The sequence below is a fragment of the Lipophrys pholis genome (genome assembly GCF_963383615.2).
Source record: "Lipophrys pholis genome assembly, chromosome: 16".
In the NCBI taxonomy this organism is placed as follows: Eukaryota; Metazoa; Chordata; class Actinopteri; order Blenniiformes; family Blenniidae; genus Lipophrys; species Lipophrys pholis.
In genome coordinates, this window is record NC_137634.1 from 28,787,571 (window position 1) to 28,812,893 (window position 25,323).

Genomic DNA, 25,323 nt, shown 5'->3' on the forward strand with positions numbered 1-25,323 from the left:
AGATTCACTACTGATTCTATAGCAGAGGGAATTCTTTCCTTGAATTTAGTTACTATGTTATCAGAGAGAGACCTGGTTAACACGGCTTTAGCCGGAGGTTTATAACTATTTAGAACAAAGTCAAAGGTTATTAAGAAGTGATCTGACAGGAAATCATAGTGAGGAGAGATGGCCATCTGCTCTATATTCAAACCATAAGTTAGAATAAGGTCTAGGGTGTGTAGATGTTTATGGGTTGGGCCGTCTACTACCTGAGAGAAACCTAGAGAGTCAAGTGTAGATCTAAAGCTGGCACTGAAACTATCATTTTCTACGTCAACATTAACATTGAAGTCTCCTACCATGATAACCTTATCTTTAGTCAGGGCTAGATCTGACAACAATTCAGAGAATTCAGTGAGAAAAGTTGTATAAGGTCCAGGAGGACGATAAATAATTACAAGTTCTACAGAATTTACTATTTTATTTGACGGGTGTGGCATGGTCATGCTCAGACTCTCAAAAGAACTAAAGTTGGATTTTGGGTTAATATTAATTAGTAACTGAGAGTTCTAGATGGCTGCCTCCACCCTCCTCGACCACTTTCACCAGCTATTTGAGTGTTAATATGACTTGGAGGGGAGGCTTCATTTAGACTAACATACTCATCTTTACGTAGCCAGGTTTCTGTTAATCCAAAGAGATCAATGTTGTGTTCGCTTATCAGATCATTGACTAGAAGTTACATGACATGGGCAGGTTTCAGCCGGTCCACTGAAACCCGGACATGCCTACCCACCATGTTCACCACAAAGTTCTTCAGCCCCGCTTCCAGGACATGAAACGGGCCATCATATGGCGGCTGAAATGGGGAAGGGTGAGCATCATGGCGAATGAACACATATTCAGCTGCCATCAAGTTCTTTGGGACATAGGACCGGGGAAGACAGTGATGAGCTGGAACCGGGTTGAACCTGCGGGCCGGCTCCTTGAAAGCCATCTTCCTGGCTGTAACCATCCAGGGTTCTGATTGTTCTGGCAGGAACTCTCCGGGGACCCTCAGAGGCTGACCAAACACCAGCTCAGCCGACGACGCCAGCAGGTCTTCCTTCGGGGCCGAATGCAGGCCCAACATGACCCACGGCAGCCGATCCATACAGTTGCTGTCCATGAGAGTGGCTCGTAGAGCGGCCTTCATTGTGTGAGGAAAACGCTCGCACAGTCCATTGGCTTGCAGGTTGAAAGCCGTCGTCCGGTGTAGCTGCACCCCCAGGCTCTTTGCCACCTCTGTCCACAGCTCCGAGGTGAACTGGGAGCCTCTGTCCGATGTGACATCCAATGGCGTGCCAAACCGGGCCACCCATGTGGAAATAAAGGCGCGTGCCACCTCAGCTGACGTGGTTGATGAGACAGGGACGACCTCTGGCCACCTAGTTGTCCTGTCCACCATGGTGTGGAGGTGAGTAAAGCCTTGGGAGGAAGGGAGCGGACCCACCAAGTCCAGATGTACAAAGTCGAACCTTCTATCAGGAATCAAAAATGGCTCCAACTTGGTGTGGCGATGTACTTTGGCCCGCTGACATGCCACACAGGAGGCTGCCCAGCTCCTGACGTCCTTTCTAAGCCCTGACCAGACGAACCTTGCCCCCACTAGTTTGACTGATGCCCTCACCCCTGGATGTGAAAGAGTGTGTATTGCAACAAAAACCTGGCGTCGCCAGCCGGCAGGTACCGTGGGGCGAGGCTGTCCAGTAGAGACGTCACAGAAGAGCGTGGTCCCACTGTCATGGAAGACCACATCCTCTAGCCGTAACCCCGTCGCAGCTGTCCTGAATGACTGGATTTCAGCATCTGCCTGCTGGTCAGTGGCCATAGCAGGGGAGTCCACACTCAGCTGCACAGAGTTTACTCCTGCCTGGGAGAGGCAGTCAGCCACTGCGTTGTTTTTCCCAGCCACATCCCGAATGTCAGTGGTAAACTCTGAAATGGCAGAGAGGTGGCGCTGCTGCCTTGCAGACCACAGCTCTGAGGTCTTGGCCATAGCGAAGGTGAGGGGTTTGTGGTCCACCAAAACGGTGAACTCCCGGCCCTCCAGCAAAAACCTAAAGTGACATGTGACGAGGAAAAGAGCCAAGAGTTCTCTGTGAAACGTGCTGTACTTCCCTCATTGTCACGCAGCTGCCTGCTGAAAGACGCCAGAGGCTGCCAGGCTCCACCCACTGTTCACATACTGCCCCCACTGTGTAGTCCGAGGCATCAGTGGTGAGCGCCACCAGAGCCGTTGGGAGATGGGTGCGCAAGCATGGCGGTGTTGGAGAGCGCAACCTTGGCCTTCTCAAATACCAGGAGTTTTTCTGCGGACCAGTCCATGTCCTGCTGGGCCTTTCCGCTCCTCAGTGCTTCAGACAGGGGTGAGCTGCGTGGGCGATGAAGCGGTTGTAAAAGTTCCCCATTCCGAGAAATTCCTGCACCGACTTGATGGTTTGAGGACGTGGAAAGGCAGTGATTGCTTCCTCCTTAACTGGTGAGTGGACCACTCCCCATGAAGAGACTTGGTGGCTCAGAAATTCAATCTCTGACAGCCCAAACTGACATTTACCCGGGTTCACGATGAACCCAGGCTCATGAAGTCTCTCGAAGAGCTGTCGCAGTTGCAGCAGGTGCTCCTCAGGTGAGGCGCTGGCCACCAGGATGTCATCCAGATCGACAAACAGGAAGGGCAACCCCCTTAACACAGAGTCCATCAACCGCTGGAACGTTTGTGCTGCACCTTTAAGCCCGAACGGCATCCTGAGGAACTCAAAAAGTCTAAATGGTGTGATGAGGGCAGTCTTGGGCACGTGCTGAGGATGGACCGGTACCTGGTGGTAGCCTCTCACCAAATCCACCTTGGAAAAAATTACTTTCCCTGCCAGGTGGACAGAGAAGTCTTGGATGTGTGGGATTGGATACCGGTCATGCTTTGTGATATAGTTAAGGTGCCGAAAGTCCCCACAAGGCCTCCAACTACCATCCGCTTTAGGGACCATATGCCAAGGTGAAGCCCACGGGCTGTCAGAGCGCCGCACAATCCCAAGCCGTTCCATAGTGGCAAACTCCTCCTTAACAATCGCCAGCTTAGCAGGATCCAGCCTGCGAGGACGTGCAAAAACCGGCGGGCCAGTCGTGGAGATATAATGTTCCACACCGTGTTTAACGATGAAGGCTGAGAAGGTAGGGACTGTCAGTTCAGGAGACTCAGCCAGCAGCTGCTGGTACACATCTCCCGTGGCCAAGATATTGGTGAGGGATAACATCCCCCCCCCCCCCTCCCCAACGTGCAGGAGTAAGAGGAGAATGAGACGGCGTCCACAAGCTGGTGTTTTGCCATGTCCACTAATAGTCCATGAGTTCACAGGAAATCATCTCCCAGGATGGACACGGACACAGCAGCCATGACAAAATCCCATCGAAACTGACGGCCATCAAAACACACAGACAGGAACCTGGTGCCAAAGGTGCGGATGGGAGTCCCGTTAGTGCCATCCAGAGGCCGCCCCTTCCCACCGCTCGCGATGTCGGTAGAGGAGGCGGGGATGATGCTCCGCTGTGCGCCGGTATCCATGAGGAAACGCCTCCTGGATAAAGTGTCTTTAATGAACAGCAGCTTCCCAGTGTTCCCAGCAGCCACAGCTGCTATGGAGCGCCGGGTCTAGCGTTTCCCGGCACCATGAAAGAGCAGGGCGGCGTGCAGAGCGGCGGGCAGGACGGCGGGCAGGACGGCGTGCAGGGCGGCGTGCAGGGCGGCGTGCAGGGCGGCGTGCAGCGCGGCGTGCAGCGCGGCGTGCAGCGCGGCGTGCAGCGCGGCGTGCAGCGCGGCGTGCAGCGCTTGGCTCTGCTCCCGAGACGCCGGTGGAAGAAACACCACTGGCTGTCCTCTTTGCGCCAGTCTCTCGCCGTTGCGATGGCCGCCGGTGCGTTCTCCTGTGGCTGGTGTTGAGGCTCCGCTGGCCACACGGCATGTACTCCGTATGGCGTGCTGCGAGCAGAATCCGATCGGCTTCCTCCGCCAACCCCCGATAGTCCTTAGCCTGCACCAGAGGCAAAGTGGCCAGAGCCGTGCGCACCTGCGGCGGGAGCTGACGTAGAAACAGCCGGGTAAAGAGGAACGAGGAGTCACCTGATCCCAGCAGCGCCAGCATATTGTCCATCAGCTCCGTGGGTTTACTGTCCCCCAAACCGTTGAGTGACAGCAGGCGCTCCACTCGTTCCGCGGCGGACAGCTGGAACAGACGGAGGAGCTGATTCTTGAGAGCGGTGAATTTGCTTTGCACTGGCGGGTCTCACAGCAGCCCCATCACGTGGCGGGTGGTGGATGAATCTAATGCCGTGACAACATGGTAGAATTTCGTGTTGTCCGCCGTGATGCCTCGGAGCTGGAACTGGGCTTCGACATGCTGAAACAACGGCTCCGGGTCATGTTGCTAAAACTCAGGTAATTTGACGGTAGCGGCAAACCTCGCGGCCCCCTCGATAGACATGTTCAAATGTCAGGGTCACCAATGTGGAAGCCACGGAAGAGGAGACGGACAGAGTTGTCGAGTGGGTTTCTTTAATACATCACACAGCCGCACAGTAGACCTGTCAAACATTTCCCTTGTGACATCACTGCCCTTCCACTTTGAATGAGAGAACCTCCCTCAAGGTGCACCACAATAACAACATTAAATGACATTTCAGGAGATAGACAAATTGTGACTCCAACACATTCCAAGCCATTGTGAGGCAGATCGATCTGTTTGCATTGGATATTACTTTTAACATAGAATGTAACACATCACCTCCTTTTTTATGTGGTCTGTCACGTCTGAATACATTGTAATTCTGAAAAGTGTAGGCACCTGCTGGGCTATTTTTCATCAGCCATGTTTCTGAGACCCCTAAATAGTCTAGATTTGAATCATATAAAAATGTTTCCAGTTGTTCCGTTTTAGATATAAGGCTTCTGATGTTGATGTGTCCACCAAAAATCTCCTTTGGTTTTAACTTCAGGGTCCCAAGGAATTTTCGCATGATTAATAGTTTGTAGGAGTTTTGTTTTGCAGTTGTCTGTTTGTTACCTTAGTTGTTGAAAGTTTGGGTACTGCTGGTGGTCGTAGTTCTGGATCGTAGCTCCTGGCCCGCTGCTAGTGGTTGTAGCTCCGATGTAGGCCCGCGGCCCGCTGCTCGGGCTCTTAGCTCCAGTGCTAACTCGTGGCCCATTGGTGGTGCTCGCGTCTCCGGTGCTGGCCCGCTGCCCGCTGGTCTTAGCTCCAGTGTTAACCCGTGGCCCGCTGGTGGTGCTCGTAGTTCCAGTGCTCGCCTGCGGCCTGCTGGTGGTGCTCGTGTCTCCGGTGCTCGCCCATGGCCCACTGGTCTTAGCGCCAATGCTAACCCTTGGCCCGCTGGGGGTGGTCGTGGTTCCAGTGCTAGCTCGTGGCCCACGGCTGGGGGAAGCAGCTTTGGCGCTAGCCCAACAGGCCCCGCTGCTGGTAGAGAAGGTTCTGATATTGGCCCGCAACCCGCTATAGGTGGTGGAAGCAGCAGTGTTAACCTGTGCCACGTTGTTGTTGGTACTGGCCCTGGCGCTGGCCTGATGAGCCCCGCAACTGCTGGTGGTAGCTACGGTACTGGCCCGTGGCCTGCTGTTGGTAGTAGTAGCATCGGTGCTCGCCCGAGCCACACAGCTCATGGTATTAGCGTCGGTGTTAGCCCCTGGGGTCCGGGATTTAATTCAATATCTCCTGCCAATAAAATCATCATCATATAGTGCAACAGTGCAGTCCAGACATTCCTTGTCCCATTTTCTCTCCCATGTGTTTCTTGCACTTGTATTTATCTGGCCTGTCTGCCACTCTCTCTCTCCCTCTTCTATTCCTCTCTCTCCCTGTCCTATCCCATGTACTTCTCCCCCCAACCGGTCAAGGCGGATGGCCACCCTTCCAGAGTCTAGGCTCCGCCCCACGCTTTCTTCCTGAAGAGGGAGTTCTTATGAACTTATCTTCCTGCGAGGGAGTTTTTCCTGGTTTCCACTGTTGCTTGTTACATCCGCGTGCTTTGGAAGGTTTAGTTGGGTTCTGTTGTTCTCTATCATTGTAAGAGCGCTTTGAGATGTTTGTTGATTGGATTTGGCGCTTTACAAATAAAATTGAATTGAATTGAATTGAATTAAATCGAATTGAATTGAATTGCACTTGTGGATTCCCCTTATCCAGAAAGTTGGAGTACAAAAGGAGTTGGCTGCTGGGAGGTAAGCTCTTTTATTTACCTACCAGCAGGTAGCGATACGGGGAAGAGAGGATGCAGAGTGTAAGTCGGACAGTGCTTGTCACCACTTTCGGTTGTTTAAGAACAGTTCTCCCGTAACATCACTGAACTGTCTTACAACAAGAACGAGTTATGGGTTTAAAGTAGCTGTGTTCCAAGTGAGGATGCTGTCATGACCGAGCCGCGGCTATCTTTTGTTCTCAGGACTTTACAGGGATTTACATTAGCATGGTAGCTTGTTTATGTAGCACATAATAGCAGGTCAGCTCACAAACAAGGACTTTCATGGTAATCCTGGTGTGAATGATGTCACAGTGTCTGACCAGCTGCAGGTAGTGATGTCATCACAGTGGATCTACATACTTTGGAAACAACTCCTCTGAATTAACAGTTTTCGGGCAAATATTTTGACAGAATGATCCTTTCTTGGGAGGAAAATGACTGAAAGACTGAAAGACGACCGTCTTTCTTGTCTGTGTGGATTTTGAAGCAGTCAGACATAAACTCTGGACACTAGGAGGCGCTGTTTGATGCAGACGCACCATTTTGCTCCATCTCACTCAATGATTAATGTTGCTTCAAATCACGGGAAAAAGAAAGGACAGCATTGTTCTCTCTCATCAAAAAGCTCATGTTTTCATGGAACGATGTCACACATGAGGGGATCATGTGTGACATCGTCTTGTTCTGCAGGTTCTCCTCGTGCTTCTGATCTGCTGGTTCTGTGGCTCAGAGTGACGGTTTAGCCACAGTCACCACTGTTTTTGAGGAGACATCTTGGTTTTCCATGTATTTGAATGAGAGGAGGGAGGCGGAGGGTGGAGGAGGGAGACGGAGGGAGGCGAAGGGATTCGGCGTTCAGAACTTTGACGGTGAATAAAAAGAAAACTGCTCGACGAGTCAAAAAGTTGAACTAACTTATTGAGCAGGAGAGTCTCCTCTGTCATTTAATTGTGTTTTGAAGCCGATACGATATTCACCCTCGGAGGAGATAGCGTTTGCAAATCTTATTTTGAAAGGCAAATTGCGTACTTCCTGACGGATTTAGGTCAGTGGTACCATGTTGCGTGATTTGTAGGTCAATTGAGTTTTAGTTTGATCCCTCTACGACATTCCTACGGGCTGTGGTCGCCGTTTTAGTGTTTCTAGGTGGCGCTAGAGAGCACATTTTGGTACTCTGGGGGTTATTCTTTATTTTTCCTTATGATCAGCATGACAAATTTGGTGAGCATTTGACCATGTTTCGGGGTGAAATGTATTCCCCCACAGAGGTAATAGCATTTGTGCGAGGGCCGTTTTTGGGTGAAAATCTTACTTTGAAAGAAAAATTACAGACTTCCTGTTGAATTTAGGTCAGGGGTATTAAGTGCATGAATTTTAGGTCTTGATAAGACGAACAATTGAGTTTTGGTTTGATCTCCCTACGACATTCCTACGGGCCGTGGTGGCTGTTTTAGTGTTTCTAGGTGGCTCTCTCGAGCCACCTAGAAACCTAGTCATCTAAAAAGTCACTGTTGGGTTTCGGGGGCGGTAACCATAGAAACAATGGTGGGAGTGGGACCAGACGGCTCACAGACAGTGGATTCAAATGATCTGTAGGCAGGCAGAGACACCGCCGACACTTTCCACTTCTTGCAGTGAATTATCGTGAGTGCTTTCAACGTATCTTTAAGGTGTGCTTGTGTCAACATTCCTAAATTCTTGAGAGGCAGTTGTTTTGTACCATTAAACCTTGACATGGTGTTTAGAGGCATGTCTTCAGGTGTTTTGGTGATGGGTCTCCAGCCAGTAGAAAAATATGGACCTTCAAAACACTTTGAACACGTGTCTTATTGTCTTATTGTTCATGTAACTGACATTGTCTGCTAATGACTGATTATGAAGTAAATGTTTAGAAGTGTAGCTCATGTTAATTTCACTTGTCATGTAGTTCAACTCTCTGTCAGTAAACTCCGACATTGAATTCCTTCATGTTCTGTTTGATAGGTCCTCCTCAGGCAAGGTGAGCCCAGAGAGTGTCCGCTCCAAGGCTTCCCCATCAGAAACCTCTGAAGACAGTCATGACCAGCGTGGAAAGAAACCACCTCCAAGTCCAGGAAGAAAAGAGGAATTGTCTTTATACAAGAAGACCAAAAGAGCAATAACCAGCAAGAAGTACACCATCTCCAAACAGGAAGCTGAAGCAACATCACCAATAGAACTCATCAGTCGAGGTCCAGATGGACGCTTTGTCATAGATCCCACTGACAGAGAAATGTCTGTCAAGCCACGACGAATTGAGGGCTTCCCCTTTGTGGAAGAATCAGACCTCTATCCCGAATTCCGACAGTCAGATGAAGAGAATGATGAGCCCAGGCCTTTGCCACCAGTAATGCCCCCGCTTCGGCCTCACCAGTTTTCCCCTATCTCCAGTCAGGAATCTTACCTGCAACCTCCAGCCTACAGCCCGCGTTTCCACGGGCCCTTTGAAGGTATGAGCATCATGGAGAGCAGTCGGCTCCAGGCCACAGGGCAGATCCGAGGCTCTCTCCACCAGAGGGCTTTCTACGGCTATCTGGGATACCCTGGAGATCACGATCCCCCACCCCCTTTTTACATGCCCGATACCAGCCCACTCAGCTCCGTGATGTCCTCCCCTCCATACCTGGCCGAAGGTCCTTTCGGTCACCCTATGATTCCTGAAGAAATAGGAGAGGGTGACTTTCCACAATATGCCGTCTCTGGTTTTCCTCTTCCTCTGACCATCACCACTTCCTCTCATTCTCCAGAGATTTGGCAGGGACTGGATTTCACTTTTGCAAGTCTGGAGGGGCCCCAATTCATTTTCCCTCCACATCACCCTCTGCATCTCCGCCATGAAACCCCCTATCCCCCACCACCTCGTGTTCTTCCCCTCAGTGCTTTCCAGTCTTCTCCCCTTCCAATGCCCACCTACCCAGCTGTCCTTCCACTGGAGGCCCCAAAGAGCCAGTCGAGCAAGTCTCCCAGCAAGGCCAAGCCTCATGGCTCACCAGTCAGGCATCTGGCTATGCAAGAGGCACATTTAGGGCAGCTCAGACACACAAACCACAGTATGGGTGTGCCGGTTTTGCCTTACACCGATCCAATGGCCCACATCATTCCGAGTACCTACAGTAGCTTGGACACACGATGGTTTGAAACTACCCCAAGTTTCAGTCCTAGACAAGCTCGTAGGATGGATCCTGGCTTGCATCAGGTGGTTCTCCAGCCTTCTCGACTCTCACCCCTAACTCAAAGTCCACTTAGCTCCCACGAGGGCTCTCCTGAGATTGTAGTACGTCCCAGGCCGCGTGCTGGCTTTGTCCAACCTACCATACCCCCAGAGATGTCTGAGATCACCCTCCTCCCTCCTTCGACAGCAAACTTCTCAAGAAGATCCTCCCCCTCCTCATCCCCTGCTCTAGGGCAGGGTAGAAGGAGAGCAAGCCCCAGCTATCATTCCCACATGGCCTTTGCCAGCTCTGCAGCCAGCTACCCAGCCTCCCAGTCCCCGTCACCCCCCATGGAAAGCAGTAACATGTTTGGGCAGAGGCCATCTCTGAGGAGGACTGAGGAGGGGATTCTTCCATCTGAGTCCTCTCCACCCCAGTTGTCAGCTTCAGGGTAGGTCCATTAGGCATGCAGACCGGGAAACCGTCCAGAGTCATCTGCCCCAACCCATAATGCTTTGATGTATGGAATTGCACCAACATTTTGGTTACTGAAGTGCTGTCTAATATCCATCATGTTTTAATATCATCTGTCTGGCAGCCATAGTTGTATAATTTAGTTACTGACTTTTTGAAAAGTGATCAACTATATTTTCAGAAGCAGTAAAAAAAACTACTTTAAGGTTTAAAGAAAATATTCTGGTTATGATTGATTTGCTGAGTTCTACATGTTCTCAGTTTCATTTCAATCTGGTCAAAGCTGCTTTTCATGTCAAACATTGACTTAGAGGAATCCGCCCGTAATGAATCTGTGAAGCACTGTCCCAAAATCCTTTTCAGAAATTACAAAGCCATTTTCCGTCAAAACAAACATCTCAAGTCAATGTACACATTGGATTGATTGAAAACTAAAATTTGCTTCACAGATAACATATCTTTACGGGCTGCTGTCCATCCTTCATATGGCCGGTACTGAGTCCCAAATCCTGGGAAACTGCAGACTTCACCACAAAATCCCTATTTGTACCATCTATATCATGCGCTACCCTGCTTTCACCTAACAGGAGGAATCCCATAATATTCATCCAACTGATTCCCTCATTATATCTAACTCCAAGCCTCTGAAGATGCCTTCATCATGCAGAAGGATGCTTTAAGAAGAGTCCATCCCGGCAGGCCCTGCGGCCCATCCTCAGCCTTAGTAACCTGATTGCCATTCCAGTTCTCCCTTTCCTTCCAACCTCTCAGATTGTTTCCTATTATTTACCCCTTCCCTTTCTGTAACCCTTGTCTCCCCAATCCCCTCAAATGCCACCAGGTCCCATCCAGGTCTGACTACCAAGGAAAGGTTGATGGGCAAAGTGTGTCACAGGGCCTGTCCGCTTGTTTTGTGCTGCAATGTCTCCATCATGATGACTTAGGGGCAGTGTGGTGCTTCATGATGGCTCCTGGAGTCTTACCTGCTTTGTTTTTGATTGATCTCAGCTATCTGGGCAGCGTTGTTGTGACCAGGTCCTCTACACCGCAATAGGTAAGGGTTGGATCCATGTCTGAAAGGGGGGGGTTAACAGGTGGGACTTTTTGATCACCTCGTCCTTTAAAGGGGAATACAAGACTTTCAGTCTTTGATTTGTTCCTTCCTTCAGTCAACACTTGTAATTCCTTTCAGTTCCTTCTTTTCGTCTTGTTTTTTTCAAAGTGGTGATGCATTTTAAGTTCTGCAGTCTTAATTCAATATATTAATATATGATATTATGCATCTGCCTCCTGTGAGCTAAAAGCCTCGGTCAGGAACACGTCACCAACATGGTTTCACGCTTCAGTTGTTTGCTAACTGACCACAATGACATGCAACTTTTGACTCAGGGCTTCACACTTCACACAGTTAGACAATTATACTGCCACTGAATCGTTTCAACACTCGCCCCAATGGAACTGACTGCTGATGTACAAGGAACATCTAAAAGAGTCTCTGACAACAGTGACAAGTTTTCCTAACCTGTGGTTGAAAACGTTTGGTAAGACTTCTCTGTAGTCATGTCCACTTTGTGAAGTGGTGAATACATTGACAACTGCTGAGAGAGGAGATAAAAACCATGAGAAGAAGCATTGACCCATTTAACTGGAGCTACTCATCCAGTCACTGGTTCATCGGCAGCTCAGCGCCTGAAAAGAAAAGAGGTCTGGATTAAACTTGAGCTTTCAACAGCTGTGGGCGCGGTTTCTTCCACAGAGTACTTCAGCTTTACAATACTCACAGTACTCACAGTGCTCATAGCAGTAAAGGTCCTCCATCAGCCTAAACATCAATCATTGTCAACCTCCATCAGTCTAAACCTCCGTCAGTTTAAACATCTGTCAGTCTAAACTTCCATTAGTCTAAACATCAATCATTGTAAACCTCCATCAGTCTAAACAAGAACCCAGTAGCTCTGGAGCATGAGCAGTCGGAGGGTACAGATCGCTCTGTCCACCTCAGAGGTTGTCATTTTATATCTTTAACTGTTGCTGAGCCATGAAACAAAAGTTCATTTTGTGTACACGTGTCTAAACCTCCATCAGTAAACCTCCATCAGTCGACACATTTGCCAGTTTAAACATCTGTCAGTCTAAACCACCATCAGTCTAAACCTCCATCAGTCTAAACATTTGTCAGTAAACATCCATCAGTCTAAACATTTGTCATTGTAAACCTCATTCAGTCTAAACCTCAGTCATTGTAAACCTCCATCAGTCTAAACCTGCATCAGTAAACCTCCATCAGTCTAAACCTCCATCAGTCTAAACATTTGTCAGTCTAAACCTCCATCAGTCTAAACATCTGTCAGTCTAAACCTCCATCGGTCTAAACCTCCATCAGTAAACATTTGTCAGTCTAAACCACCATCAGTCTAAACCTCCATCAGTAAACCTCCATCAGTAAACCTCCATCAATAAACCTCCTTCAGTCTAAACCTCCATCAGCCTAATCCTCCCTCAGTCTAAACCTCATCAGTAAACCTCCATCAGTCTAAACCTCCATCAGTCTAAACTTCCATCAGTAAACCTCCATCAGTAAACCTCCATCAGTCTAAACTTCCATCAGTAAACCTCCGTCAGTAAACCTCCATCAGTCTAAACATTTGTCAGTCTAAATCTCCATCAGCAAACCTCCATCAGTCTAAACTTCCTTCAGTCTAAACATTTGTCAGTCTAAACCTCCATCAGTAAACCTCCATCAGTCTAGACCTCCTTCATTCTAAACATTTGTCAGTTCAAACCTCTATCAGTCTAAACTTCCATCAGTAAACCTCCATCAGTCCAAACCTCCATCAATAAACCTCGATTAATCTAACCATTTGTCATTCTAAACCTCCATCAGTAAACATCCATCAGTCCAAACCTCCATCAATAAACCTCCATCAGTCTAACCATTTGTCATTCTAAACCTGCATCAGTAAACAACCATTAGTAAACTACCATCAGTAAACCTCCATTAGTCAAAACACTACACTCTGGACTCACTTCCTTAATGTTCCATAACGTAACGATCCATAAGGTTCCATAAGGATCCCTAACGTAACATAACGATCCATAAGGATCCATAACGTAACGTAACATTCCATTAGGATCCCTAACGTAACGTAACGATCCATAAGGTTCCATAATGTAACGTAACGTTCCATAAGGATCCATAACGTAATATAATGATCCATAAGGTTCCATAAGGATCCATAACATAATGTAACGATCCATAAGGATCCATAACGCAATGTAACGTAACGTTCCATAAGGATCCGTAACGTAATGTAACGATCCATAAGCTTCCATAACGTAACGTAACGATCCATAAGGTTCCATAACGTAACATAACGTTCCATAAGGATCCATAACGTAACGTGACGATCCATAAGTTTCCATAACGTAACGTAATGATCCATAAGGTTCCATAACGTAACAATCCATAAGGTTCGATCAGGATCCATAACGTAATGTAACGTAACGATCCATAAGGTTCCATAATGTAACGTAATATTCCATAAGGATCCATAACGTAACATAACGATCTATAAGGTTCCATAACATAACATAACGTTCCATAAGGATCCATAACGTAACTTGACGATCCATAAGTTTCCATAACATAACGTAATGATCCATAAGGTTCCATAACGTAACATAACGATCCAGAAACTATCGCCACTTCTGCTGCCCGGCATTCTCCACCTTACCTCAAGTATTTTATGTTTCACTTTATGAGTTCTGAGCCTCTGGATCTTTATTTTATTTAAATTGTGATTGTTCAGACGGGAGATGGAGGATCTCCTCACACAAGAACCCAGTTGCTCTGGAGCATGAGCAGTCGGAGGGTACAGATCGCTCTGTCCACCTCAGAGGTTGTCATTTTATATCTTTAACTGTTGCTGAGCCATGAAACAAAAGTTCATTCTGTGTACACTTGCTGTGTACATGAATGACAATGAAGTTATTTCAGTAAGACACTGCAGCTGTAACCACAGTGAAGCTCAGGGTCAGAGGTCAGAGGTCAGCTGTAACCACATTGAAGCTCAGGGTCAGAGGTCAGCTGTAACCACAGTGAAGCCTTGGGGTCAGAGGTCACTGCAGCTGTAACCACAGTGAAGCCTCTGGGTCAGAGGTCACTGCAGCCTCAGGGTCAGAGGTTTTATATACAAGCATAATTCTATGTAGAAGCCAGGATGTATGGTGGGTGAGCCTGTGGCAGCGTGTGAGAACGTTCTCCCTCTGGTCATGATGACCTCTGACCTCTGACCCCAGCCTGGTTGATCCTTCAGCCATCATGATGTCAGTGACATGAAGCATATTGCGAGCTGAGCCCAGCTTTTGTAGTGTAAAGACGTCCCACTGACTGATGAGGTGTTTTCTTACCTGCTGCTCACTGGAAGCAACTTCTCCAGTTTTCACTGCAGCTCAGGCAGGAGATGCTGACGCTCTCCAGAGCTTCATTCTGTCTGGACGGACCCTGGACTCCATCAGATCATCATGGAAGCTCTGAAGCCAAAGAGCAAAGAGAGAATAGAATCACTGAAAGCAGTTTGTGTTGGAGCCACTTTATGTTTCATAGAGGATTATATTTTCTCTTTGTTCTCTGTGGGTTCCCCTGTGCTCCCCTGTTTACTGGCCATATGTGCAGATTTTATGTTGGCCCAGGAGGTGGAGCTAAGACACGGTGGAGGTCATAAAGCCTCCAGGTAATCATGACAGGTGTGCAGGACAGGATGAGACAGTCTTTGAACCATGTTAGGGGGGAGGTCAGGTGGCAGTAGGAGGAAAGGTTGGATGGGGTCATAGAAACTCAGTAGTGAGACATGTCCAAGGACAAACTAGACATTGGACCTGATCATTGTTGTCCCTGAATGTGTTGGAAACCTAGTTACCTGTCCTCACCGGAGTAGCATCTTAAATAGGCAAAGGTGCTGCTCCAGTTTGTTTCCATCACCTTGATCTGCTCTCTGGAGAATACAGTCAGGATCCCCCCCCCCCCCCCCTTCCCCCCAACAACAGATTAAAATATGTTGTTAAACCAATAAAACATGCAGTAGCAGCAAAGTTACACTTTGATTAAAGTCAAACTGTCATTTAACAAGATTAATCAGCCAACTGGAGACAAGATGTAGAATCAGTTGATGTTTTACTTTGACAATGTGATCATCAAACAACGGTTGATGGTTCAAACCCCTTTAGGAATGTAGTGATGTCATTTAAAGACACAGCGTCCAACACAAAGAGTCCAGAATAAATATCTCAGCCAAGTGCTTCAGTCCTTTCTGCCATACGACACACATCTATTGAATAATTGATAACTATTATTGTAGTACCTGGTGCTCTCATTCATGGTGTTACAGCCACAGCTGGATGACTCATCCAGATGTTGGTGGGATTTTAACAAACAACCAACATGCAGCCAGTCTTTACAAAGTTTACACTGCTTCCATTCCAGCATTTCTGTGTCTGGATAAAAAATCCTGCAGAACAAGAGACGTATTCACATTATTTTAGTTTGTTTATTTCATTTAGAATCAAATTAATTAAATAAAGATATGGACAAATGTGATTACTACTGAATGTGACTGGATGAAAAGGAGAGAAGAACAATCTTATAGTGATCTGCCTCCTACACACACACACTCATTATGAACCAATGGATGGAGACAAAGCACTAACCAGGTGTTCCTGTTACCTGTTGACAGCTAGATTTTCTCTGATCGCAATAAATTGAAGGATTAACTCTGGTTTTCTCTTCTGAGAATCTTAATATTAATCTTAACCAGAGAAAACCAGATATAACTACTCCTGATATAACTACTCCTATTGTCATTGATACTGATATAACTACTGCTACTCCTACTGTCATTAATACTGATATAACTACTGCTACTGCTACGAGTATAGCGGTGCCCGTAACAGCGCCATCTTAGATTTCTGCACTGGCATCTCTTGCATTATTTTCTACCCACAGAACTTCTTTATAATGAAGAAATACTTTGGTTCATCAGGAACTACTAAACAAACTACAAACTACTGTAAATGAAAGCTTGGAGTTTTTAGACCTAAAATGAGCTTTTTAATGGCTTCATGTGAAAGAGAACTTTAATCAGAGTGTTTGCCTAGGTTACCATGGAATCGGCTGTAGAGCAGCATTCTATCATTCTACACCTCCATTCCTCCATGTTGAAGCTTTTATTCAGACACGTCCAGAAATAAAGTGAAAGGAGCAGAAAATCACTATGGAATGTTGGAATGGTGAAAAATAAGACCCAAGATCATTCAGGTTATTATTATTATTATTATTATTATTATTATTATTATTATTATTATTATTATTTTCTCTATCTCTATCTCCGGGGTTCCAGACTATTCAATTCAATTCAATTCAATTTTATTTGTAAAGCTCTAAATCACATCAACAAACATCTCAAAGCCTCTTACAATGATAGAGAACAACAGAATCCAACTAAACCTTCCAAAGCAGCAGATGGAACAAGCAACAGTGGAAACCAGGAAAAACTCCCTCGCAGGAAGAAAAGTTCATAAGAACTCCCTCTTCAGGAAGAAAGCGTGGGGCGGACCCTAGACTCTGGAAGGGCAGCCATCCGCCTTGACCGGTTGGGGGGAGAAGTACATGGGATAGGACAGGGAGAGAGAGGAATAGAAGAGGGAGAAAGAGAGTGGCAGACAGGCCAGATAAGTACAAATACTAAGAAAAGTCTATGATGAGCGTTGGTCTGATGATGAACCAATCTCAGTCTGGAGTTTAAGGGCCGTGCCGTTGCGGTGGGGTCACGGTGCTGTGGTGGGGTCAGGTAGTAGGACCGTGGCAACTCCACTCTGGGAGTCTTGGGTCTGATCCCCTGGATCCTGCTCCCCTCCTGTCAGGGAGAAAAACAGACGGCGGCAGTATCTGGTGGCTACAGTAATGTTGTTACACAGAGAGAAAGAAAGAAAGACTAAAACAAGACGGACGTGAAAAACCAGCACTAGAGCGACGAGGAGCCTCAATGTTTTCATGAGGTTCAGGTCAGACTAGATGGAACAACCCGGACCAAACCACTGGTACAGTCCATCTCCTGGTTCCTGGATCCTGCCGGATGGTGGAACCAGTGATGTAATGACGTGGCTCTCTCTGGCTCCGTTAACGCTGGAAAAAGAACCGGCTCTTTGGAGCTGCTGATAAAGCACTGAGCTAGTACCTGAACTAGAACCTGAACAAGAACCTGAAGTAGAACCTGAAGTAGAACCTGAAGTAGAACCTGAACTAGAGCTTGAACTAAAACCTGATCTAGAACCTGAACTAGTATCTGAACTAGTACCTGAACTATAACCTGAACTAGAGCTTGAACTAGAACCTGAACTAGAACCTGAACTGGAACCTGAACTAGTATCTGAACTAGTACCTAAACTAGAACCTGAACTAGAACCTGAACTAGTATCTGAACTAGTACCTGAACTATAACCTGAACTAGAAACTGAATTACAACCTGAACTAGAACCTGAACTAGAATCTGAACTAGAAACTGAATTACAACCTGAACTAGCACCTGGTTCTTTAGCTGGTTCTCATGAGGGTAAACTCAGAGTAGCTTTAAGAACCGCAAGTTATGTTTTCAGAACACTTTCTGACATGTGAGTGAAAATATTTTCATTGTGTCGCCACAGACCTACAGCAAGGCAGCAGTCGTATGAAGTTCTGCTGGTACTGGGATGAAATGAGGCAAACACTCACACTCCCACAGAGTTCCTGTTGTCTGACTTAGATTGATGAAGATTCATCCCTTCTTTTTCTGAAGATGTGACCTCATCCCTTCTTTTTCTGAGGATGTGACCTCATCCCTTCTTTTTCTGACGACGTGACCTCATCTTAAATTCACAAGTCGGATTATTTGATGCCGCCTAAAGAAGCAGTGTTTGCTGGTCCACAGCCCAGCTGGGCCTGGTTCAGAGGCCCGGCAGGGTTCTAAACACCTGGACCATGACGAGTCCAGCAGCAGACCAGGAGGACCATAAAGACGATGAAGACCAGAGGTTTTGTTGGAAGACATTTTCTGCCTCTGCAGCAGCTCTGGTTACTGCTTCAGTCCATTCCTACTGGCAGTATTGCAGTATTGTCAGGTGTGAAGAGTAGTCTGAGTACCATAGTGCATCATGGCTCTGAAACCTGCTGAAGACCTGCACAGTTTAGGACCAGCTGAGCTCTGAGAACCAGGATAGACCTTCATTCCTGACTGGCTCCTTCACTTGCATTGTTTCACAGAGGATCACAAAGACTGGATCCAGGGCTGGACCAGGAGCTGGACCAGGAGCTGGCCCAGGAGTTGGACCAGAAGCTGGACCAGGAGCTGGACCAGGAGCTGGACCCAGAGCTGGGCCCAGAGCTGGACCCAGAGCTGGACCAGGAGCTGGACACAGAGCTGGATCAGGAGCTGAACCAAGAGCTGGACCCAGAGCTGGACCCAGAGCTGGACCAGGAGCTGGACCAGGAGCTGGACCCAAAGCTGAACCTAGAGCTGGACCCAGAGCTGGACCCAGAGCTGGACCAGGAGCTGGACCCATATTTTGAATCCCAGGAAGTATTTGCAAGGTTCGCACTCTGATGTGACGTTACGCTGTGTCCACTGGGGCGTGTCCCTCACAGCTCTTCTTCTGTTTAAAGAGCAGAAACGCTGTTGCATGTCTGTGGCAGTGTCCATAGCCCATAGCATGTCCTCCTGGCCTCCTTACTTCAGCACCTCCAGCAGCGTCTGCTCAGGATAAAGTGCTGCAGTTAGATTCCTGGTGGACACGTGGCCTACATCCCCCATAATGCACCTGCACTCTCTGCACTCAGCCATTCAGTCTGTCTTCTCTGGACTGCAGAACAGTTCTGACCTGTCCTGCTACACACTGAGATTCTGTCAGGAACAAACCTTTTATCAGTGGTGGGGTGGGGGAGGTGGGGGGGTTCAAGCCAACTCGCCCAAGAAAGTGTTTTCAAAGGTATTCCCCTTTAAAGTCGTGTTCCATGTGCAAACTGCCATGCATGCCATTGCTAAATATTGCTCTTCCATTTGAAAAAACTAAACAACTTCTGATGGATAAATTCTTGTTACATTTGTTGTCCTGGTGCTTCGCTTTTCTTTGGCTTATTTTCCATGATGTGACTGTTCCCGAGTCGCCATCCCCCCCCCCCGCCATCCCTCCCCCTGTCAGCATGGTGAAGCCCATTGTAGACAGTATCCATGTACTGATGACGCTTTGTTGCTCAACTAACCACCTCCAGTTTCTCTCCACAGCCACGGTGCGACGCTGGCTGCTCTCTAATGTCTCCTCTGTTTCTTTGCCTCTGAATGGGAGGGGTGGGGGGTCGGGGGGGGGGGGGGGGGGTCGTCACCATTAGCCTCAGCAATGCCCCAAGGAAACATCTACATCGGTTCAGAGAGGAACAAACACCTAATCTGCTGACATGTCAATTACAAATTTAGAAAAATGCAGTATTGTTGCAGAATTTTCCTCTGAATCCAACAGTGCAAGTCCCTTGAATGTCCCTTGAGAACTTTACTGGACTGAGGCCTTCAGGGGTGGAAGATCTTTCACATCAATTGAGCAAAACTACAATTTCAAGGTTCACAATTTCTACTAGAGTCAGTCAGAAACTGCCAAGAGAGAAGTCAATCCAGAGGATGTTGTGGGGTTGGAGTGAGCTGGGTTCTGGGTACTGGGTTGCTCCTCCAGTCCTCTAGTTGCTCCTCCAGTCCTCTGGTTGCTCCTCCAGTCCTCTAGTTCCAGTCCTCCAGTCCTCTGGTTGCTCCTCCAATCCTCTAGTTGCTCCTCCAGTCCTCTGGTTGCTCCTCCAGTCCTCTGGTTGATGAACCATGAGTTTCCGCTCTGCTTCTCTCCTCTTCACCAGGAGACGAGTCCTCCCAAGGTCTGAGAGGATTGAAGCACTGAGATCCCAACGAAATGGAAAGACCAAGAAGATGATGAACAACAACAACTCCAAACCCAGAAGAAAAACAGGTGTGAGGTCAACTCTCCTCTCCTCTCCTCTCCTCTCCTCTCCTCTCCTCTCCTCTCCTCTCCTCTCCTCTCCTCCCCCCTGGGATTCATCCTGGACTGGTCCTGGGATGGTCCTGGACTGGTCCTGGGATGCTCCTGGGATGGTCCTGAAGTGGCCCTGGGATGGTCCTTGACTGGTCCTGGGATTCATCCTGGACTGGTCCTGGGATGGTCCTGAAGTGGTCCTGGGATGGTCCTGGACCGGTCCTGGGTTCATCCTGGACTGGTCCTGAAGTGGAGTCTTATGTGTCTCCTGCTGCATCCCGCCTGATTCCAGCGATCTGATTGGTTGTTGTCCAGGGCTCTGTGATGACATCATCATGAGGTTCAGGCAGTGGAAGCAGGAAACATGTAAACATGCAGGACATGACCCACCTGCATTTTTCTGTCTGCCCCCAGGTGTCTCCACCTCTCAGGTAGTCCAGCCCCAGGAAGCTCTCTACCTCCGCAGGAAGAGGAAGCGGCCCGTCCTCTATGACCCCTACACTCGCTTCTCTGCCCTGCTGTACCGCCGCCCGCTGCCCGAGGACCACAAGGCCATTCTGGCCAGCATGGACCACATAGACCTGGACAGTGCCACCATCCTGTGAGGACGTGCAGTGCAGCAAGGACCCAGAGAGTGCCAGCCCCAAAATCTCCTCCTGACACAGCTAGAGGTTCTGCCAGTGGCTCTAGATGGGGATCCAGTAGCAGACCAGAACCTGGTCCCGGACTGAAGTCCTGCTTGTAGAGGGTTTTCCTCTGAAAAACTTCCCATGGTGTAGTTCCTGCCTCTACCACCGGAGGCTCCTCCTGGTTTCACACAAATACTGATAGCTGCTTTTCAACATTTACTTTGTTTTTTCATTTGGATCCTGAGCCTCAAATCGGTACCAGTACCACACCTTGTGGTACTCCACAGCTCCTCAACCCGATACCAGTACCACACTCTGTGGTACCCCACAGCTCCTCAACCCGGTACCAGTTCACCACCCTGTGGTAATCTCTAGCCATTGTCCCACCACACTTTTTGTGCCGTGACAGAATGGGGCGGGGCGGGGCGAGTTCTGTCGTGGTCCCACAGAATAAGTTGTGGATGGTACAGAAAAAACCGCGATCACCACCAACAATTTTTCGTCTCCCCTCCATTGAGGTCCCAAGCACTGAGGAAGGGTCTCAGGAGGCGGGGTTACAATGCAGCCGTCTAGTGATTGGTCAGTGACAATGGTCACTCTGGACTTGCCCTTAATATTTAAATATTTCATCGGCTCTAAACCCTCCTGTTGTAGTTTACACACACCACTTTGCTCACTGCATGTTTAGTGAACTGGGTTGATTGAAATGTGGGACTCCACTGCCCCCTGGTGTTCAGACGAGGTGCAGACACTCCTCTCAGTAACAGGAGGGGCGGAGCTTCAGCAGGAGCTGGACGCTGCTGTTCACAAGGTGAAAGTTGAACCTGTGTCACAGAGAACGACTCGGATTGCCTGCCACTTCCACGATCTTCACCTGCCGCGTTTCCACAGCCTTCACAACCCCACCTCCTTCACAACCCCTTGTCGTTCACAATACCACCTCCTTCACAACCCCTCATCATTCACAACCCCACCTCCTTCACAACCCCTCAACGTTCACAACCCCACCTCCTTCACAACACCACCTCCTTCACAACTGCTCATCGTTCACAACCCCACCTCCTTCACAATCCCACCTCCTTCACAACCGCTCATCATTCACAACCCCACCTCCTTCACAATCCCACTTCCTTCACAACACCAGCTCCTTCACAACTCCTCATCGTTCACAACCGCACAAAGTTATCAGGTTTTTCAAGGTAACTGTGGCAACACTTCCTACATTTTCACCGTACTTTCTGTAGTGGGACTGTGCAACAGTTTGTTCTGGGTGAACTTTTCTGTACCATACCGGCATACGGTAGTACCATATCATACTGTACTGTACCATACCGTACCGTGCCGTGCCGTGCCGTGCCGTACTGTACCGTACCCTCCCACTCTGCCCCACTCTGCCACGGACTGCTGCGGAACAACAGCCTATGTGGTACTCCACTTACTCCCACTGGATCATCCCTTGCTCGTCCCGTCTATACACACACACACACACACACACACACACACACACACACACACACACACACACACACACACACTCACGAGAACACAGCACCTTGCTGGTCTTCCTCCACTGCAGCTTGATTAGAAGTTTGTGCGTCTCAGGGCAGCGATGACACCGTGACCCTGTGACCCTGTGACCTGTCAGGAAGTGATCAGGACAAACAGGAGAAACAACATTCAGCTGCTTACTTCACACAGGTCCAGAGGGATCTTGAAACCAGCTCCACCCAGTAAACCTGATCTCACTGATTTCCAAATGTTGGCACTGCAGCAAAATCTGCTGGGCCCGGAGCCCCTGGTGGTGAGGGTGGGGAGTGTCAGCGTCTGGGCCCAGACCTTCTGCTCTGATGATGTTAGAATAGAACCATTTGTACATGTCAAAGAAAACCATTTTAAGAGCTGGGAAGCTTTTATTTTGAAGTTTTCTGTCTTGATTGTCTGCCAGCACTGGAATGTTTTTTTTATGTCATTAGAAGTTAAAAGTCTATCCGGAGAGCGGGTTAGCGTCCTGATAGAAGGAGCAGTGGAGGGGAGGGAGCAGTGCAAGGGCATGTGCAGGAGACTTTTCAGACTAAAGTGAAGCCAGCTTTATTTGGCCTTAAAGGACTTCTGGACAGTGGCCTGCTTCACTTGTGTCAAACTTTGATTTGTGTTTCATTTTTGTGTCTTTGTGCCTCTGATGGCGCCTTTATTGTGCCGAGTAGCGTCCCGCTGTAGTGAGACCGTCAAGGCTTTGCAACGTGAGGAGCGTGAGCCCAGCGCTCCTCCTCCTCCACCAGTCCAACTTACCCCTCCTCCACTGCTCCAACTTACCCCTCCTCCACCAGTCCAACTCACTCCTCCTCCACTGCTCCAACTTACTTCTCCTCCTCCACCAGTCCAACTTACTCCTCCTGCTCCACCAGTCCAACTTACCCCTCCTCCACCAGTCCAACTCACTCCTCCTCCTCCACCAGTCCAACTTACCCCTCCTCCACTGCTCCAACTTACCTCTCCTCCACCAGTCCAACTTACCCCTCCTCCACTGCTCCAACTTACCCCTCCTCCATCAGTCCAACTCGCTCCTCCTCCTCCACCGGTCCAACTCACTCCTCCTCCTCCTCCACTGGTCCAACTCACTCCTCCTCCACCGGTCCAACTCACTCTTCCTCCTCCACTGGTCCAACTCACTCCACCTCCACCAGTCTAACTCACCTCCACTGGTCCACGTCGCTCCTCCTCCACCAGTCCACGTCGTTCCTCCTCCACCGGTCCAACTCGCTCCTCCTCCACCGGTCCAACTCGCTCCACCTTCACTGGTCCAACTCGCTCCACCTCTACTGGTCCACGTCGCTCCTCCTCCACCGGTCCAACTCGCTCCACCTCCACTGGTCCACGTCGCTCCTCCTCCACCGTTCCAACTCGCTCCACCTCCACTGGTCCACGTCGCTCCTCCTCCACCGGTCCAACTCACTCCACCTCCACCGGTCTAACTCACTACACCTCCACTGGTCCACGTCGCTCCTCCTCCACTGGTCCAACTCGCTCCACCTCCACCGGTCCATGTCGCTCCTCCTCCACCGGTCTACGTCGCCCCTCCTCCACCGGTCCAACTCACTCCTCCTCCCAACGGTCCAACTTGCTCCTCCTCCACCGGTCCAACTCGCTCCACCTCCACTGGTCCACGTCGCTCCTCCTCCACCGGTCCAACTCGCTCCACCTCCACTGGTCCTCGTCGCTCCTCCTCCACCGGTCAAACTCGCTCCACCTCCACCAGTCTAACTCACTCCACCTCCACTGGTCCACGTCGCTCCTCCTCCACCGGTCCACGTCGCTCCTCCTCCACCGGTCCACGTCACTCCTTCTCCACCGTTCCATGTTGCTCCTCCTCCACCGGTCCATTTCACTCCTCCTCCACCGGTCAACGTTGCTCCTAATCCACCGGTCCAACTCGCTCCACCTCCACCGGTCCAACTCGCTCCACCTCCACTGGTCCACGTCGCTCCTCCTCCACTGGTCCACGTTGCTCCTCCTCCACCGGTCCACGTCGCTCCTCCTCCACCGGTCCAACTCACTCCTCCTCCCAATGGTCCAACTTGCTCCTCCTCCTCCACCAGTCCAACTTACCCCTCCTCCACCAGTCCAACTCACTCCTCCTCCTCCACCAGTCCAACTTACCCCTCCTCCACCGGTCCAACTTGCTCCTCCTCCACCGGTCCACGTCGCTTTTCCTCCACCGGTCCACGTCGCTCCTCCTCCACCGGTCCAACTCACTCCTCCTCCACCGGTCCAACTTGTTCCTCCTCCACCGGTCCAGGAGGCCCAGTGCAGCGGGAGCTGGATATTCCCAGGGTCTACTGTGATGCTGCTTTGACTTATGACTGGATGAGAAAGTGCCATAACAACAGAAACACTCCTCATACTGCTGTTAGTTCACATATTAGCATTTTATTTTGTAAGACTTCCTTTCAAGGTGCTCAGATTCCACAGGCCACATGAGCCAAGCGTGTTTGAGCTGTGATGTGTATTCATCACTTCAGCGGAGTCTCACATGGTCTTCTTAAACCTGCCAAAGCTGAAGAGCTGACATTCAGTTCGCTCCTCCATAACAGCGTCAAAGCAAAGTTTTGTTTGGATTCATGCACATTTCAGTTTCATTTTCAACTTGATATTTCAAGACATATACAGCAGGTCTTGTCTTGGAGTGGAATCCAGTGTGAGGAGTACCTATGGTCCTCAGTCCTCACTGCCAGGGGTCTGAGGCAGAGCAGGTCAGGTTAGTATCAGGACTTACTACACCTTCTTGTGGTATGATGTGGACGAGCAGGTCAGCTTGATACCTTTGCCTGAGACATGACATCTTAAGTCTTATTAAGTATTGTGTGTCTAAGAAACTACCGCCTTTACTTTGTGGATCTTTGTTGGAGTCGTGAATGAAGCTTTTATTATTGAGAAAAACGTGAGTATGGTGATTGATTTTACAGACTCAATATTCGGTGAGAGTGAAAATCCAAGAGTTTGATGAATTGAAAGGAAGAAATCAGTTAATGAAGTTGTGCTGTCAAACTGACACCATCCTTCCTCAATGTTTCTTCCATTTCCACTCCCAACCTGGTTTTGCTGGTTTTTGTGCAGACAGAAAGTTTGTAATAATGATCATGGTACCTTAGAGCACCTCCGTCTCTCTGGAAGGAAACTCAGAGATCATCAGGCGAAGGAGGTGTTAATGAAGACACGTTGAACAC

The 25,323-nt window shown here is 49.0% G+C and overlaps 1 protein-coding gene across 1 annotated transcript in view; it reads left to right on the forward strand.

Moving 5' to 3' along the window:
- Window positions 1–20,575, forward strand: part of LOC308122092 (protein turtle homolog B-like) — a gene marked incomplete at its 3' end in the record, with an annotated part of 221,832 nt that extends 201,257 nt beyond the window's left edge. The window contains exons 18-20 of the mRNA XM_080483725.1: window positions 8,251–9,888; window positions 19,837–19,946; window positions 20,385–20,575. Of these exons, the coding sequence (XP_080339851.1) occupies window positions 8,251–9,888; window positions 19,837–19,946; window positions 20,385–20,575 (1,939 nt within the window). The remainder of the gene's footprint in view (window positions 1–8,250; window positions 9,889–19,836; window positions 19,947–20,384) is intronic.
- Window positions 20,576–25,323: the final 4,748 nt, after the last annotated feature.